The sequence below is a fragment of the Myxine glutinosa genome, chromosome 10, assembly GCF_964187855.1.
Source record: "Myxine glutinosa chromosome 10, kmMyxGlut1.1, whole genome shotgun sequence".
Taxonomy (NCBI): Eukaryota; Metazoa; Chordata; class Myxini; order Myxiniformes; family Myxinidae; genus Myxine; species Myxine glutinosa.
The window spans coordinates 20,865,976-20,885,684 of record NC_136270.1 but is presented as its reverse complement, the minus strand read 5'-3'; the positions used below and the strand labels follow the sequence as shown (position 1 = coordinate 20,885,684).

General features: G+C 43.9%; 1 protein-coding gene across 1 annotated transcript in view; it reads left to right on the top strand.

Moving 5' to 3' along the window:
• DGAT1 (diacylglycerol O-acyltransferase 1) overlaps positions 1 to 17,121 on the top strand; it is a 59,343-nt gene extending 42,222 nt beyond the window's left edge. The window contains exons 13-17 of the mRNA XM_068127296.2: positions 2,306 to 2,418; positions 6,175 to 6,240; positions 8,353 to 8,440; positions 11,460 to 11,522; positions 16,036 to 17,121. Of these exons, the coding sequence (XP_067983397.1) occupies positions 2,306 to 2,418; positions 6,175 to 6,240; positions 8,353 to 8,440; positions 11,460 to 11,522; positions 16,036 to 16,176 (471 nt within the window). The 3' untranslated portion in view covers positions 16,177 to 17,121. The remainder of the gene's footprint in view (positions 1 to 2,305; positions 2,419 to 6,174; positions 6,241 to 8,352; positions 8,441 to 11,459; positions 11,523 to 16,035) is intronic.
• Positions 17,122 to 19,709: the final 2,588 nt, after the last annotated feature.

Below are 19,709 nucleotides of genomic sequence, written 5' to 3'. Positions count from 1 at the left end.
CTACTTGTCCGATTAATTTCAAACCTTGAAAAGGCACATCCTCGGGTCCCCAGCAATATACCTGGCAAGTTTCAAGTATATCGGACCGGTAGTTGTCGAGAAACAGCGGTCACAGACATACATACATACAAACATACAAACATACAAACATACACACAGAGATTACTGGAATTATAGATAGATGTATCAGGCCTGCCTTAGCACCCTTGTGTAACTTTACTGTGTATCAGGCCTGCCCTAGCAACATGGTGTAACTTTACTGTGTATCAGGCCTGCCCTAGCATCCTGGTGTAACTTTACTGTGTATCAGGCCTGCCCTAGCAACATGGTGTAACTTTACTGTGCATCAGGCCTGCCTTCGCATTCTGGTGTAACTTTACTGTGTATCAGGCCTGCCTTAGCAACATGGTGTAACTTTACTATGTATCAGGCCTGCCTTAGCATCCTGGTGTAACTTTACTGTGTATCAGGCCTGCCTTAGCATCGTGGTGTAACTTTACTGTGTATCAGGCCTGCCTTAGCATCGTGGTGTAACTTTACTGTGTATCAGGCCTGCCTTAGCATCCTGGTGTAACTTTACTGTGCAAAGGCTTGGGCATCAGGCTTGCCTTAGCATCGTGGTGTAACTTTACTGTGTATCAGGCCTGCCTTAGCATCCTGGTGTGACTTTACTGTGTATCAGGCCTGCCTTAGCATCCTGGTGTGACTTTACTGTGTATCAGGCCTGCTTTAGCATCGTGGTGTAACTTTACTGTGTATCAGGCCTGCCTTAGCATCGTGGTGTAACTTTACTGTGTATCAGGCATGCCTTAGCATCGTGGTGTAACTTTACTGTGTATCAGGCCTGCCTTAGCATTGTGGTGTAACTTTACTGTGTATCAGGCCTTCCTTAGCATCCTGGTGTAACTTTACTGTGTATCAGGCCTGCCTTTTGCATCCTGGTGTAACTTTACTGTGTATCAGGCCTGCCTTAGCATCCTGGTGTAACTTTACTGTGTATCAGGCCTGCCTTAGCATCCTGGTGTAACTTTACTGTGTCAGTCCTGCCAGCATCGTGGTGTAACTTTACTGTGTATCAGGCCTGCCTTAGCATTGTGGTGTAACTTTACTGTGTATCAGGCCTGCCTTAGCATCGTGGTGTAACTTTACTGCGTATCAGGCCTGCCTTAGCATTGTGGTGTAACTTTACTGCGTATCAGGCCTGCCTTAGCATTGTGGTGTAACTTTACTGCGTATCAGGCCTGCCTTTGCATCGTGGTGTAACTTTACTGTGTATCAGGCCTGCCTTAGCATTGTGGTGTAACTTTACTGCGTATCAGGCCTGCCTTAGCATTGTGGTGTAACTTTACTGCGTATCAGGCCTGCCTTAGCATCGTGGTGTAACTTTACTGCGTATCAGGCCTGCCTTTGCATCGTGGTGTAACTTTACTGTGTATCAGGCCTGCCTTAGCATTGTGGTGTAACTTTACTGCGTATCAGGCCTGCCTTAGCATCGTGGTGTAACTTTACTGTGTATCAGGCTTGCCTTTGCATCGTGGTGTAACTTTACTGCGTATCAGGCCTGCCTTAGCATTGTGGTGTAACTTTACTGCGTATCAGGCCTGCCTTAGCATTGTGGTGTAACTTTACTGCGTATCAGGCCTGCCTTAGCATCGTGGTGTAACTTTACTGTGTATCAGGCTTGCCTTTGCATCGTGGTGTAACTTTACTGCATATCAGGCCTGCCTTAGCATTGTGGTGTAACTTTACTGTGTATCAGGTCTGATACGGTTCAGCGTTTTGGAGGAAACCATGTGCAAGTCGACTTTTCCTAATCTAAATTCTCAAAAATATTTGTCGTATTTCAACACTAATGCAAGCTTTTGAACCACCTTTGGAGGCCATTTTTCCCCGCAGAGCAGGGGTTGGCCTTTTTCGGGCACCGTGTTCCCCTTTTTGAAGCAATGTTTTACGGCCGGATGCCCTTCCTGCCACCAACCCTGTTAGTCGCCTCTTGCGACACACAGGAAATTACCAGTGAACTGGTGAACCATTATTTGAAAAAAAGAAATGTATTGTTTTTCATACCATGATTGTTATGCTGCAATTCTGAAATTTCGTCTGTTGTTAACTTACCTCCCGATTTGCTTTTCCCGTTGCTTTTTTATTCCGCCCTTCCCCTCCCACTCAATCCTCCAAGTCGAAGCAAACCCTTACATTTGTTATTTTTTCATTTACTGTATCAATCATGGGCTTTGTGCTTGTTTGGTGCTCCTTACTGTGTGAAATTGTTGCAGTGTACTTTTGCTCTGTTGTACCCCACTAGGTGCCGAACCACCTCATTTGGCTTATTTTCTTTTACTGGTTCTTCCACTCAACCCTGAATGTTCTGGCTGAGCTCCTGCGCTTCGGTGATCGCGAGTTTTACCGTGACTGGTGGTACGTTTCTGAGAGCTCGTTGTTTTGGGTCTTTACATTGATTACATGTCAACTATACTTTATTTTATTTGTTTGCTGTAAGTGAATGGTTAATCCATTATTAGAGGGCATGATATTAAGAGGGCGAGTTTTGGAGGAGCTACAGGGAGTCCAGGGTGTTGGGCATTTTTGAGTCTCCAAGTGTAGTAATGATCTTTAGATTATTTTTTTTTGAGGTACCTGTTTGTTTACTGTTCACTGTTCACATACAAATCTAGGCAGGTTTATGGTAAGAGAATGTGAGCTCAAGTGATATTATTCAAATCGGTCATATGATGTCTGGGGATCCAGACCCCCATATTTTTTTGTTTTTCAACGCAAAAAAGAAAGACCAAGGACGGAAGCTTAGTATTAAGTATTAGGAAGAAGTATTAATAAATTTCTCGTTATTTGAATGTAAAGCAGCTGCTTTCCTTCCCTGCATGTTTGTGTCTCAAACTGCTTGCCCCTGGAACTTTAATGTTTTATCCCTCTGCCATCTGTTCTTTTTGCTGGAAGACCAGGCCATGGGCGCATGTTTTGGCACAAAAGAGTGTGCCCCGGCCATGTTCGTAGAACTTGTGCGGAGTTCAAGGGCTGTGCGTGCCTTTATTGATGACCGAATCATCAATCAGCTTGGGCGGACTTGATGAAACTACATCACGGGGCCAAGCGTAGCTTGAGTGTATAAAGGTGGGGGTAACTGGAGGCGTGAGAAGTATTGCCTTGGACCTCTGTGTAAAACGTCTCACACAGGTTCCAAGGAGAGCCCAGGGAATTCATGTGGAATGGTCACATGGAATGGCGAGCTGGTGGTTCGTGGCTTCTAACCGCCGTTCAATGGCGGTTTCACTCGCGGTCCAGCCTGGGTTGTTCCCGCTGTTGGCTGGGCGGGATTCTGGAGAGGTGGGGCGTGGTGATGCTGTGATTCCTATTGTTCAGCCATGCAATGGTCACACGGTCCACATCTGGGTCGCAATGGGTAAATCTTGTCCTGTCAGTTTCCCCTGGTCCTTCTCATGTGGTGTGCCTGAGGCCTTAAGGATTATCTCGTTAAATATCTACCGAATGTACGATAACCAGGTTTGTATTTCATTTCTAAATACACTTTAAATAAATGCTCTTGTGTCCCTTGTTTTCCTTTCCTTGTTTTAATAAATCACGCATTAATTCACTTAGTCCATGAGTGATTTGAGTCGCCCTGGTCGCAAACCACTTTCGTAATTTATCATTTGTTAAAGGACGGATTAGTTTCAGGGTGATTAGCATCCGTATGAAACGCCCCATTCCCCCCCCCCCCCCCCCCCCGAAGCAAAGCTTCTTCTTCGCCCACCTACGTCATCTGGCCGCATCACTCAGGGGGGCGTGGCATGCCGATCCCATGCCAATCCTGAAGTATGGTAGCATGGCAAATAGGCCCACAAACCTGCTTGGAACCTCTGAACCGGTGCACCAGCGTGGCCACTTTAACAGTGGTTTAGTCAGGATTCAGACCAGCCAAATGGTACCTGACAGATTGAACCCCTTAACTTGACTAGGAAGCAAGGCACAGATTGAGTCTCACCCCAGCAATTGCCGCACAACCTGTGCCTTGCTTCCGAGTCAAGTTAGGGTGGTTCAATCTGTGTTTATTAGTGGCTTAGATTGGTCACAAATAAACAATTTGCAGTATGTTGTTCTGATGAGGGAAAAATAAGCCCTTGTCGGGACAGCATGGTGTTGTTTATGGGGACTCACTCCTATGGAGGAGGGGTCCAATTGTATGACCATGCGTTCTGGCCCTTTGGGGTCAGGATGCATGTGTTTTGATTGACCATGTGCTTCAGCCTTTGGGTTGAGGTGCATGTGTATGCCAATGGGACAGCCTTGATAGACGGTGTGCCTTGGCCGTGGGGTCAAGGTGCACGTCCAAGGCTGTTTAAATGTTTGATTTCTTACCTTTTTTTAATTGTAAAAAAGGCAGGCCTCATAAGGCCATAATGAGGGCGAAATCTAGATCGACATCTCTGCCTTTGTCTATTTGTGACAGCTTTAATATATATGTGAGAGCTTTAATCTCAGTCTGCAAAGACTTGAGTACCACGTGGATGCCTCCTAGTTTGGAGGTGATGTGTTGGTATAATTTATGCACATGACGTCAGTGTCATGTTGTAGGGTCAGTGTGTTTCTTTGGCTAAATTTAATATTCCTGACTGCAAACATCCTAATTGTTGATGAGCAGGGCAGAGACGGTGTCAGCGTGGCAGGCGACACTTGTTGCTAACAGGTTGTGCAGCAATTGCTGCGATGAGACTCGATCTGTACCTTTCTTCCTCGTCAAGTTAGGGGGTTCAAAAAAAACCAAATACTATATATATATATATGTATATATATATATATTGTTACGTTTATGGGGGTAGGTAAGAGAATACTGTAGTAAAGGGTAGGATTGAATAGGAAATTGTATGGACCGTGTGACGTGTAGAAGCTTTTCAATGTAATAAGTCGGGGAAAATGTAGCTGAAGGTTGTGTTTCAATGTTCTTCATACGAGGGATGATGACGTGTTAATTAGCAGTAGGGTTTAAGGTTAATTTCCCTTGTTCGTGATACCTTCTGTGGCCATCCCTAACATTTATAACAACCGCAGGCCAAGCTAGTATTCACGCTCCATGGACACATTACGGCAAAGACCCGCCCAGGAGAGGCGGGGCTGCAGTGGTTCAATGGGCGGGGAACGGGATCGGCATGCCACGCCCCCCTGAGTGATGCGGCCAGATGACGTAGGTTGGTGAAGAAGAATCTTCGCGATTGGTTCGTCTGGAGCAAGAGCGTGAGCAACAATCTTCGCCATTTTTGTGTCCTTGGAGGAGAGCGCTTTGTGTGGCGATCATGAGGGAGCTTTGACTGCTGGACTTGCCATGAAGCTGGAGGCCACACGATCCTTCCCCAAACAGAGGAGAAAGGAAACGGCCGTCTACGTGCTCGCCACCAGCCTCGATAGCGAACGCTTTCGGCGTGCGGCGTTTGACGTCGTCGCCATTTAGCTTCCCGCATGGGTGGCTACGGGCTTTGACAACTGCCGACCTTCCAAAGGATCCATTTTGGTCCAGCTAAGTGCCAGAGAGGGACTTTTATTTTCTTACCTTACCCTGTGTTTGTGTCCGTATGGAGGTACCTCACCATAGCATTTTACCACAGCTTTATTTTCGTTATTTTCATTCCGTGCTTTATTTTATTATAAATCATTATCGTTACATTTTTGTTGTCGCGTTCCTGGTTGGGTTTCGGAATAAATCCGTGTGTTCGTGAAGTTAAACGCTTCGTGTTTCTTCCATCCCGCGCGCATCATACCTGCCAGATTGGGAGATCGCCTCGGGATTTAAAGCTGGTTCAGTTCATCCATCCAAGGCTGGTGATAACTAGCTGCGGACGCGACAATATATGACCAAGGAATAGATTAATCTGTTTTATTTGTCACTGAGGTAGAATTTATACAAAAGTTAATTTTTGATTTCAGCATCGAGGTAAATTGTACTTTGTTCTGTGACACCCGCTTTGTGCAGTACTCATTCATACAAGGTATATAATTGCAATCAGATTATATATTTTTTCTTCCTCTTCTGAATTGTATTAAAAATCAATGAAATACCTTTTGCTGCTCCTTCCCCTGTGCTCATCGTGGCGCTAATTATAGTATGTACTAGTTGGTGTACATCATTTTAACCTGAATGTTGTGCTTGTGATCTTTTTTCTTTAGGAATTCTGAGACTGTGGTATACTTCTGGCAAAACTGGAACATACCGGTACACAAGTGGTGTGTCCGGTAAGGCTGAGAGACCCCCTACCCCTATGCTTCCTTCCTCTCCCCATCCTCCCATCTCAAATGACACTTCATGCTACCTGTCTTTGACCTGATTTGGTCAGTGTAATGCAAAGGTCCTACCCCTCCCTCGCCCTTAATCCAAATTACAGCAGTTGCAAGACTGAGGCTCTTACTTTATATATTTTTTTACTCTCAAAATTTGACAGGATTTCTAAAATTGTGATAACTGATGTTTAATAATGGTAATGCCTTATTAATGCTTCCGCCAACGAAGTCACCGGTGACATTTTGTTTTCAGTTTGTCTGTCCGTCCGTGATAGGTTTTTGTTACTGCGATAACTTAAGAACAGCCAAAGGGATATAAGTCGAACTGGTACAAGTACATGTGATGATGTAAAAATGAACTGATTAGATTATGGGGTCAAGAGGTCAAATGTCAGAGGTCCCATTATGTAAAAGTTCTGTTACCGGGCTAACTTGTGAACCAGTGATGGGATTTTGACCAAACTTGGTATCAGTATATATTGATGTAAAGATGAACTGATTAGATTTCGGTGTCAAAGGTCAGTGGTCATGTCAGGTAAAAATGTGATACTTGAGATCAGCTGAAGGGATTTAAATCAAGCTTGGTACAAGTATGTACAGGGTGTTTATAAAGCCTCTATCTATTTCAGAGAAATAACGGGTAACTAAATAGATAGGGACTTTATAAACACCCTGTATAATGATGTAATAATGGGGGCAGAGGCATATCTGTCGATGTCGCGACGCGAGAGTGCTGTTCTCGTTCACACCCAATCTGATTGGCTTTTGATATGTCATGCTTAAGTACAGGCATATAAGTTCAGGGAGAAATTGGATAACAGTGGAAAGTCATCGTATTGGTGCCGAAATGTATTGGGGAAAGAGGTAGACATGGGATGCGTATATGCATATAGGGGGAGAGGAGGGACCATATTGGCTTGGAAAAAAGGTGTCGAGATTATGAGATACTACCTTCGAGAACTGTATGGGAGAGAGTGTAAACATATGGGGATGTGATTGCATAAATCAGGAAAAAAGGATGAAGGAGTGGAGGTGAGAAGGAGTGGAGGGTCCACAGATATGACAGAGTTTGCAAGACCAGAAAGGCAGTAGAAAATAGAGGGGCCACCACATTGCTTGTGTGAGACAGGTGCAACATACCCAGATTCAGCTTCATTGTGGGAGAGTCCAATAATTTTGGGGCTTTGGACTCTGCGACATCTAGACATGAAAGGTGTGTTGGTGGGGTCCCAGCGGAAACGACAGTCGTACTCCATGGAGCTACTGATCAAGATAAGACCTTGTAGGTTGTTGAAGTAAAGACTTTGCACTGCAGAGGATCCCCTTTCCATGGTTGGCCTTGTCAGTGAACTCTGATATGTGGTTTCCTGAAAGATCTTGGCTGATGGTGAGGCCCTAAAGTTTGAGGGGCTGAGCTTCTTCAAGAGGTTTGTAAGAAAGTAAATGGAAGGGTTTGCCTAGTTTGAAAGCCATTTTCCAACTGTTAGAACCAGCAGCTGGTTGATCAAGATGTGCAGAGAGGGAATATGTAGCTGCCTGCCATTTGAGGGTTGTTACAACAGAGGCTAGAGTCGTCAGCAAAAAATGAGGGTTTCCAGAGAATCTGAGATCATTATTTGTATCAAGAACAGGGCTGGGCTGAAGACACTGCCAAGGAATACTCCAGCCTCAACAAGGAGAGCTGAGGAGATCCTATTGAGAGCCATGCGCTGATTACGAGAGAAGAGGAAGTCGGCAACCCAAGAGAGGAGATAGCCTTCAATACTGCAGGCAGAGTTTGGAAAGCAAGGGGGAGGGGGGGGGGGCGGGGGAATTTGCTCGAGATTTGTCCACAGATAGATCTCTCATTTCAGCTGAGATTCAGGACCTCCATCCATTTTTGGGAGAACAGCAGCAGCACATCCAGGTCTACGGTAGAGTGACTTCGACGGAAACCAAACCGATGGTCTGAGATCAGGCTGTTGGAGAAAAGAAAGGTGGCCTTTGTTTTGTTCCATGCATGTGCACCATTGCAACGTTCAAAATGTAACGATGCTTGATGTCTGTTCCCTGTGTATTTTGCTGTAGGCACTTCTACAAGCCCCTGATCCATGCAGGTGTGAAAAGATGGCATGCTCAAGTGGCGGTGTTTCTCCTATCGGCATTTTTTCATGAGGTACAAGTCATTGTAACCTGGCAGGCTAATTAGTGGTGGGAGGGTGAGTTGCTGTTTATTGCTTATTTTACAAGCACACCTATCACAGGTACTGCTTCAAAGGACTACACCTTGTCTCCAAATGGCGGGATTGGTTGAACGTTAATGCACTGGTTGTGGAATGGTCTGGAACGGTTGGATATGAGACGTACATGTGAACAAATCTAACAGGATTATTGATCGGTTATGGGATCTAACTGTGAGCCTCAACATTTATGGACTGGAAGGAATAGTACGATTTGATTGGGAGGTTATTCCACAGGTGGGAGAAAGGGTCATGCCCCATTATGCGGGTCTTCTACCTACTTGCTCATCGATGTCTTCGCTTTGCTCATGTTCGTTGTAATTGTACAAACGATGCACAAACGGAGACTGCCTGGTCATGTGGCCTGGTGGAGCCTTTGCCAGGAACAAATTCTAATGTGTCAGTTACTAGAGAAGCTCGTTTTGTACATTATGATAAAAAAAACACCTTTGTTCCGGTATATTGTGTGATATAATTTTTGGCCTATTAATTTCTTTAAGCTCCAGCAAGAATTACCAATTCCTTGCTCGTCAATGCATTTTGTTTCAAAACAGGACTTTTTATTGAATTGGGATTTGATAGTTGGCTCCTGCACGTGTTTCTGTGAAAGTTGTGGTAGCCTCGGTTACATTAATTCTGAATAGGAAAATTTTAAACCATGCAACCTAAATTGATATATATTATTAATCATTGTCTAATTTAAAGGGTATTTATTTTTTCAAATTTTTTTGCCAATCAAGTTGTCGAAAATAGCCCTTGAGTGTTGATTTTCGATTTTGCCAGTGACGTCACGTAATATCACCTTTATCTAAATGGCAGTTTACATAAAGAAACGAGTGTTTCGAGCTCGGTTTCCGACCGATTCCTCCGTCATTAACAACTCTGAAGGTTCTCAGTATGTTAAAATGAAACAGAAAACCAAATACTGCATTGGAATCATCAGAAGGAACCAAAAACAAGACCGGAAGTCTAACAGTGGCGTAGCCGGGCTTGTAAAATATTATAAACCACAAACACACATGATTAGCTTTTTAAAGTCGCTAATACTGCTTATAACATTAAACGATGTATAACATTAACATTAAACTGAAACGATACACTACTGTATTAAGAAACATGGGCTTCATTTGTCCAAAGTGTAGGCATAAAGCCAAAGGCTTATACATACCGTATTGTTGCAAGAGACGTATCGCCGATGCTTTCGATATTTGATGGTCATTTTAACAATCGGTTTTTTGTGTTTCACACTGAATGAAAAACGGAAAGGTAGAGTATGGCGATTGTGATATATGACAGGTTCGACGATATGTTCGGCATCAACCGCATATAAATCAAAATGGCGGTGTGTGGAGAGTGTGCCACCGTAATGACATCAGACGTAATCACATCACCCTGTCATGTGACCAGATCCTCATCTCCGATTGGTATATGTTTGAGGGGGACATACATACATACATACATACATACATACATACTGTTCGAGACGGCTTTGCCCTATGGGCTACGCTGCAAAGAGCAAAGATGGAGTCGTCAGGATACGGGTTTCAGGATAGGCCTGGATAGGATTTGGGTTTCAGCCGCTACTCCACAACTTTCAAACCCATCCAAGCGCAGCCAAGTGAACCTTCCAGAAAAAGAACAAAAAATTCGGCAAGAATTCACTTCTCCGAAGACAGATGAATCGAGAAAGAGATCAATTAAGAAGCAAGAATTGGAATGAAGAAAGAGAAATATGAAAAAGCAGAAAGAAATGTGAAAGGAACAAAGATCCCTAACTCAGAGCCCTAGCTCCGAGCCTTGAGGGATTTTGAAATGGGATTTTGAACTGATGAGTGGGATTTTGAAGAAACTATTGAAGACAAAATTAATAACAAACGCTTTTGCGGGAATTGTGGCGCTGTATCGTTTGAAGAACCAGATAAAGATAATTGCTAATAATTGCTAATTGCTAATGAATTGATAATTGATATTGCTAATTTGCTAATTGCTATTGATTGATAATATTGCTAATTGATAATAATTGCTAATAATTGCTAATAATAAAGATAAAGATAAAGATAATTGATAAAGATTATAAAGATAATTGCTCCCCATCCCCCAGAGAATCCAGTACAAAATCCTCCTCTTGACATACAAAGCCCTCCATAACCTGGCCCCATCCTACCTGGCTGACCTCCTCTCCAGACACACTCCCACCCGCAACCTCCGCTCTGCTGGTACCAACCTCCTGACCCCCTCCATCCGGACCAAATTCAGATCCTGGGGGGACAGGGCCTTCTCCATCGCTGCTCCCACCCTCTGGAACTCACGACCTCACACCATCAGAGACTCCTCACACCACATTCAAAACATCACTAAAGACCCACCTGTTCAACACTGCATTCAACATTCAACCCACAGCATTTAACCCCTGACTATCTCTTCTCCTTCTCCCTCCTTTTGCTTTAAATATTTCCCTATTGATTCTTGTCTTTTTGCAATTGTTGTTTTCATGTATTGTTATGCATTATGTTTTCCACTCTGTCAAAGCGCCTTTGGGCTTCTTGAAAAGCGCTATACAAAATAAATGAATTATTATTATTATTATTAAAGATGGTGTTCGTAAAGATGGCAGTGTTGGTAGTGCAGATGAAAACGCCAGTCAGAACAGTCTCAACACCGTCAAAGCCAGGAGTGCAACATCGTCCAAAGTGTCGTGCCAAGATGTGTGTGTGTGTGTGTGTGTGTGTGTGTGTGTGTGTGTGTGTGTGTGCGTGTGCGTGTGCGTGTGCGTGTGCGCGATGCTATGCTATATATGGAGGCTGGGGTGCTTGATGATAAATTTGGCTCTGCTGTCCCAATACTTTTGGTACTGTTGCGTAGATGCAACAGGTGCTGTGGAAGGAATGAGGATTGAAAGAAACCGTTTCTCTTGTGGTCTCTCTCCACCTTGCCTCCCCCGTGTTCCTTGTGCAGTTTCTGGTCAGTGTACCATTGAGGATGTTTCGTCTCTGGGCATTTATGGGTATGGTAATACAGGTGAGTGATCCCAACAATAAATCTTCACTTTGAATCGTGGTTTGTAATAACTTTCCAAACCCCTCATCCCCTTTACTCAACCAGTGAGTCAACTATAAGGATGCGTGGGCACTTATTGTTATCCCCACGCTTTTTTTTAAACACAGAGAGGGGGGGGGGGGGGGGCGGTATTGTAATTCGCTCTAACTCTGGCCGCCGTCTGTCACATTATTGTGCTGAAATTCACTAAACTCTGGTCGCTATGATCACCACATGGCAAGGAGGTAGCTACAAGAGCAATATCATTTTGAATCAGGGGCATAGTCAAAAGGTAAAATACCGAAAAATGCAATTATGGGCACATTTTTAGCATTTTTAAATGAAAGGAAAACTTTGTATATTCAGTGCCCTCTACAAATATTGGAACTGTGAAATCAAATTTGTTATTATTGTTATATACTCAATAAATTTGGATTTGAGATAAAGATGAATATGAGGCAACAGTACAGAAGTTCAGCTTTTATTTGTTGGTATTTCTATGTATACATGTTTTTCCATTGTATAACAATAGCACTTTTTATGGTCAGTGCCCCCATTTTAGGTAAGCACAAGTATTTGGACAGATAACTAACAGGTGTTTCTTACTCAGATTTTTCTTGTTGCATTGAATTTGTTAACACACAAAAGAGCTGTGAATGGCGAGTCTTGGTTTTAGCCATTGCTTTTGCCTGTAGTCTGTAGACATAAAGTAGACATAAACCAACATGAAGACTGGAGAACTGTCTATGAAAGTAAAGCAAGCAATTTGGAAGCTGAAATAACAGAATAATTCAATTAGAACCATAATACACAACAACAGGGCATAAGCACAACAATTTGGAATATCTTGAAAGAGAAAAACCACGAGTGTACAGATACCGGTCAGGTTGGTCAAGGAAAACAACTGTAGTTGATTTTTAAAATCAGAGCTGTGAAGAAAATCCCAAAAACAACCGTCAGTGACATCACCAACAACCTCCAGAGTGCAAGGGTGAAAGTGTCACAATGTGCTGTTCACAGAAGACGGCAACAGCAGAATTACAAAGGCTACACTGCAAGATGCAAACCTCTCATCAGCACCAAACATAGAAAGGCCAGATTAGAATTTGCAAGAAGTACAGAGGTGAGCCATGAGTTCTGGAACAAAGTTTTATGAATAGATGAGACCAAAATAAAGCTTTACCAAAGTGATGAACCACCTTTAGAGGCCATTTTTCCCCGCTGAGCAGGGGTTGGCCTTTTTTGGGCACCGTGGTCCCCTTTTTGAAGCAACGTTTTACAGCCGGATGCCCTTCCTGCCGCCAACCCTCTTAGTCGCCTCTTGCGACACACACAGGGAATTACCAGTGAACTGGTACTCAATTTTCCGACCTCGGAAGGATGACAGGCTGAGTCAACCCCCCTGGCGTTAATTCAGCGATCGACCGGGATTCGAACCCAGGATCCTAGGATCCCAAGCCGGCACCCCAACCGCTAAGCCAACACCAGGCCTCTTTACCAAAGTGATGGAAAGATGAAAGTTTGGAGAAAGGAAGGAACTGCATGTGATCCAAAGCATACCACCTCATCTGTGAAGCATGGTGGAGGTCGTGTCCTGGCTGCCTCTGGAACTGGCTCACTCATCTTTATTGATGATGTAACAAATGATGGCAGCAGCAGAATTAATTCAGAAGTGTACAGCAACATTTTGGTCAGGGTCACCCAGATGGCTCAGATGGCAAAGCACCGATTTGGTTCACCAAAGGACTTAGGTTCGATTCCTGGTCTGGGCATGTAATTTTTCCACGTGTCAATTAAAAAATAAATAATTTTTTTTGCCTATATGCAAGAAAATGCCTCCAAACTCATTGGACGGTGCTTCACCATGCAGCAAGACAATGACCCAAAACAGTCAACGCAACCAAGGAGTTCAACGGGGGAAAAGGTGGAAGGTTTTAGATTGGCCTCGTTAATCTACTGATTTTAATCCAATGGAGCATGCATTTTACTTCCTGAAGAGGAGACTAAAGTCAGAAACCTCTCTCCCTTCCCCCCTCCCTCCCCTCCACCCCCCCCCCCCCCCAAAAAACAAAACAACTGAAAATGGCTGCTGTATGGCTTGGCAAATCATCTCAAAGGAAGATACCAAGAGATTGGTGATGTCAGTGGGTCACATGCTTGATGCAGTTATTACATGGAAGGAAGATGCAACTAAATACTAACTATTATACTACTTTGATTTACTTTAAGTGAATCTGTTCAAATACTTATGCTTACCTAAAATGAGGGACTGAATATAAAAAGTGATATTGGTCTATAATGGTAAAACATGTATAGATAGAAATACTAAGAAATAAAAGATTATCTTCTGTACTCTTGCCTCATATTCATCTTTTGATCTCAAATTCCAAATTTCTTGAGTATACTGTATAGCAATACTATCAAATTTGACCACTGTTACAATACTTATGGAGGACACTGTATCTGCTGTCAACATTGGGGGATGCTTGAAATATGCTACGATTTCTTGGATTTCACCCCTGGGTTCATGCCCCAAAGGGTATGGAACAGGTCAAATACGGGTCAAAACAGGAAAAACAATTTAAACTCAAAATTTGAAAACTTTTTGCCATCTATCAACTTTGCTTTGGGTGGGAAGCGTGGGGATTCGCGATGGCGTGCTATCAACTTCGCTCTAGTTTATTTTATTTTACCTTGGTCAGCCATAGCCAGCACATGTATAATTGGCATACAACAACAACAACAGGTATTTAAGGCCATTTTCCCTGCAAGAGCGGGGGTTAGCCTTGCGGTCCCCATGACAATCTTCTCCATTTTGCCCTATTTTCTGCATCTCTCCTTGTTATAACCCCCTTGCCTGCATTTCTTCTTCGACCATCTTTAGCCAAGTCTTTCTCGGTCTTCCCCATCCTCTACTTCCTTCTACATTCATTTCCATCACTCTTGTCAACCAGTCACTTTCATCGTTTCTCAACACATGACCAAACCATCTCAACCTGTTCCTCTTCACAGCATCAATCACAGGCTCGATTCCCATCATCTTTTACAATTCATCATTTGTCTTCCTCTCTCTCAACGATACTCCGCACATCCACCGAACCATTTGCATTTCCACCCTTTCCAGCCTTCGTTGCTGCTCCACGTTCATTACCCATGTCTTGCTCCCATAAATCATAACACTTCTCACACATGCAGCATACACCTTTCCCTTCAGCTTCAACGACACTCCCCTCCTCGTCAGCACGCCACTCAGTTCCCGAAACTTCTTCCATGCACATCTCACTCTAGCAACCGTTGCCGAGTCTGATCCACCTTCTCCATTCAGCATGTCTCCTAGGTAACAAAATGTTTTCACACCTTCCAGCTTCATGCCGTCTCCAAGATCCAACTCGACATTTCCTCCATCTCCAGCTCCCTCTGTGCACACCTTACCCTTGAATGTAGTTGCCACACTGATTAATGACCCTCTCAAACCACTACATTTTTGATGAACCCACTCAGCGCACATTGTACATTGAATGGAGTTCACTCCGACACCCTTCCTACACACAGCACACGGCCACTTCCCAGTTCTTTCCACCTCACCACATGCTTTACCACTTGCCATCACCTTCGTTTTTCTGATATTCACCTTCAGACCTTTTGTCTCCATACATTCCTCCCACTTGTTCATCTTGTCCTTCAGTCCATCCATACTTTCTGCAATCAACACCAGATCATCTGCATACAACAACTCCCACGGTAAACCCTCCTTTACATTCTGAGCCAGCACCTCCATCACAGCTACAAATAGTAGTGGACTTGGTACCGACCCCTGCTGCACTCCCACCTTCACCTCAAACTCACCACTGTTCCCGTCCTTCGTCCTTACAGCTGTGCGCGCTCTTTTGTACATTGCCATCACTACTCTGATCAACCATTCCTCCACTCCTAACTTCCTCAATGCCCATGTCACTACTTCACGTGGAACCCTATCGAGTGCTTTCTCCAGATCAACAAACCCAAGAAACAACTTCTTCCTCTTCTCCATGTACTTCTCCTGCAACTGCCTCACAATAAAAAGCGCGTCTGTCGTTCCTCTTCCTGGCATAAATCCAAACTGCATTTCGTCAATCTTCACTTTCTTTGTTATCCTCCTCTCCAACACCCTTTCCAATACCTTCATTCCATGCTCCAATAACTTTATCGCTCGATACGAGCCACAGTCCAGAGGGTCACCTTTCCCCTCGTACAGAGGGACGAGGGTACTCGGTTCCCAATCCACTGGAATGCGGCCTTCTTTCACCACCAAATTACAGATCTCTGTCATTCTCTTCACACCCCAACTTCCTGCTGCCTTCAACTTGGCATGGGGTTGCCTTTTGTTTATTTAAATGTGGTAAAACCTGTGGTACTTCAGAGGTTGCCTTCCATAAGCAACTGGTTGTTCTCAAGTTCTCTGGAAGGCAAAATCCATTTCCTATCTCTAATTGTGGATTTCTGCTCCATGTGCCAGATACCACTCGCTCTCATCGGAGGTCGCATGTTGAGCGGTTATTACGGAAATGCAGCCGTGTGGCTTTCGCTCATACTTGGCCAGCCTGCTGTCGTCCTCATGTATGTGCACGACTATTACGTCACACACTACAGTGCATGAGGCTCGACTGCTTTCAAAGAACGTGTTCAGTGCAAGGATCCAACCGTCTCGCCGTAATGTGAGTGCATTGGTGCTGTTTTTTTCATGGCTTTGGAGATTAATTGCTTCTCCTGGCTCTTCTTCTTCTCTCCCCTCTTCCCCTCGCGGATGTATTCGCTGCATTCGGCACGATTCCTATTGTAATTTGCCAAAAAAAAAATTCTTCTTCTTCTTCCTATTGATATCGTTTGCACTTTTGTGATTGTCGAAGTTGTGCTTGAACAACTTTTGCCTACCTAAGTTTCCACTCAGGGCTGCTGACTATCTTCCAGCTCGATTTACCTTCCTCACAACCAGCTCCGTTATTTACAACCATTACAAAAGAAAACACCTCTTGATCGTTCCATTCCATTTGCTTTCCCCCAAAACAAACCCGTGGACACACTCCAGCACATCATTTCCGGTCCTTTCCCTTTGAGATGATCGTTTGCTTGGGTAAAAGTGGAATTTTCTGTCCAATCCATGTGATGTTGGTCATGATGTAACATAACGACGCAGAAAAATCTGCCCTCGATTTGACAAACACGATATATATCTATCTATTTTTGTATTCCGCAACTATACGTGCCACATGGACTCAAACGTTTGGTGTTAAAGGGTTGTATGTTAAAAACACGATGAAAAGCGATGTTCATTTCTGCTTTAGGGGATGTTTTTCAATGTGTAATACAGGATGTTCCCAAAGTAGAGTTTGAACTTGTGAAATGTTTCTTTTGTATGCAGTAAAATTGACTTGAGGTGATTAAGCTTGGTGTGTGGCCTGTTTCCTTTTGACATTGGCTCGATACTGGTGCCTGTAACCATGAGTCTCTGTTAGCGGAATAATATTGTTGCTTGATCTACTTGATTCGGTTTTGATCTGAAGGCATCTTGGTCATATTTGATTTAATAAACTCCTTTTTATTATTTTGTTTACTGATCCCTGTTCCTTCCGTAACGTCTTTGATACAATATTCCTCTCCCCAAAGTAGCCTGTGGTAGATGGATCTTGTCTCGTATAGCTCCGTTGCTGGGAAATGCAGCTGTGCTCATAAAGCATTGCCCCCTTGTAGGGTAGGGTGGAAATTTTTGGAATTTGGCAAAGGTGCCGGCGATACCACTTCTTCATCGAAAGACTCTGGGATTTTTGAGGTCCACCACATAATCCTAGCAGGCTGGTCTCCAGCTTGGAGCCTAAGCGAGGGGTGGCACAATTTACAAAGAAACGCGAAACCGATACTGTATTGGCAACCAGACTAGTCAAAGGCAAGTGTGCTATGTCTGCATCATCCTGTTTGGCCTTCATCCACAGCTTGATGGAGTACTGCTCTCCCCTCTGTCCTGGCACCCCTGCCACATGCCTTGCTCAGCTTGACGCCATGGAAACCGAGGCCTTCAAGATTATTGGAAGCTACTATCATGGTAGCTAGGGGGCCAATAACTTTACCATCTCAGATAAGTCGATGGTTACTCGCACTGTATTCTACTGCCTCCTTCCTGGTCTTGCACCCTCTGCGCTTTCTGTGCTTTCTCCCTCCAAAACCCCCCTCCCTCCCACATGTTTCTGCAGGGCTCACACGGTCCACCATCACCCCCTCCCCACCCCCTTTCTGGTGAAACTACCTAGATGCAGAATCGCTGCTCACCTCCACTCATTTGTTACTCTTTTTTCCCCCCGCCTGTGGAACCAACTTCCACATTCTGTTCAATCTCATCTTCCCTCCAGGTCTTCAAGACGACTATTCACCACCATCTCAGATCACCCAATCCAAAACCAAGATCTTTTCTACCCTCATTAACCTACCCACCCACACCCAATGCTCTTCTTTTTCTTTCTTTTTTTTATGGGATTTGCCTGCCACAAAGCTACAAGGCCGCTCGAGGTGGGGGCTATGCAAAGGAAAGAAAAAATAATAATAATAACAACCAGCCCCTTGCACTGAAACAAGACAAATGTGGAGTTGTCTCTTCACAAAACAAAAAGGGCTGGGAGGGGTTAACTAGTCTGCTTCGAGACAACAGTGCTTCTACCCCCATCTACTTCCAAATTTCAGTTTTTCCCTCCTGCGAGTTACCTTCTGCATCCATTTTGTCCTTACCTGCCCCCCATTCCTCCCCACACCCATTGTTTATCCAAGTCTCTCTCTCTCTATTTTGTCCTTCAACCCTGCTGTTGTTGTTCCCCCTCTTTCTAGTTTTCCTTTTGTGCTGGTGCGTCCTGATCCATTCAGTGCTCTTCCATGAGCCTTGGCTTTTTATACAAAAATAAAATAAGCTTAGGTTTTGGGTGCAAAGTACCATACTCGCATCAACAGCTATAATTGGGTCAATTGCATTCGGTTGTTTTCCTGGGTCACGATGCACATGCACGGGGAGGTGAAAGAGCACAGTCTTCGTGTGTCATGTACATATTTATCCTTTCGCTTGACCCCAGTCCTCTCCCTAACATTGAAGAAGGGTTCATGCCTGAATCCGTTGCTTCACCTTTATTCTCACAGCAATCCGCATACTTTCAACTTTGAGAATTTTTTTTTTTGCAGACAAAGGGTTCACCTTTTATTTATGTATATATATACATGACCTGTCAAAAGTTTAGAACACCTCAATTTTTCCAGTTTTTATTGAAATTTACGCAGTTTAATGTCCTGGGAATAACCTGAAATGGTACAAAGGTAAGCAGTAAATGGCTCGAGGTTTAAAAAAAAGAAAAAAAGTTTAGGTTTGCAAAAACGGGAAAATAATGTAAATTGCACAGTTATATTGTAAAAAAAAAAAAAAGGCCTTCTTCAGGGAACAAGTAATGGGTTAACAAGTTACAGCTGTTCTGCAGCAATGTAAGTAAATTAAGCCTTGAAAGTTGATGCAAACAATTCCTACAGGTGTCCCAACCTCTGCTGATTACTTGATTACAAACCCCCTGTCTGTATAAAAGCAGTATTGGCACAGACTGTTATTACACCCTCTGAAGCATTATTTGGACAATATTGCACTGCAGGAAGTAGTATATTGGAAACTGGAGGAAACTCTGACAGGAAGAGGTCTGGCAGACCCAAAGCCACAACAGAATCAGAAGACAAGTTTCTGAGAGTCAACAGCTTGCGTGATAGGCGGCTCACAGAACAACAGCTTCAAGTACAGCTTAACACTGGTCGAAGTAAGCAAGTCTCAGTTTCAACTGTGAAGAGAAGACTTTGAGCTGCAGGTTTGACAGGTCGAGTGGCAGTAAGAAAGCCATTGTGAAGATGGCAAAATAAGAAAAAGAGGCTTGCCTGGGCCATGAAGCACTGCCAGTGGATTATTGAAGACTGGAAGAAGGTCTTATGGACCGATGAATCAAAATTTGAAATCTTTGGTTCATCACGCAGGGTTTTTGTATGCCGTCGAGTAGGCGAAAGGATGGTTCCTCAGTGTGACACCAACTGTCAAACATGGAGGAGGAAGTGTGATGGTCTGGGGCTCTTTTGCTGGATCCAGAGTCAGCGACTTGCACAGAATGATTGGCACCCTGAACTAAA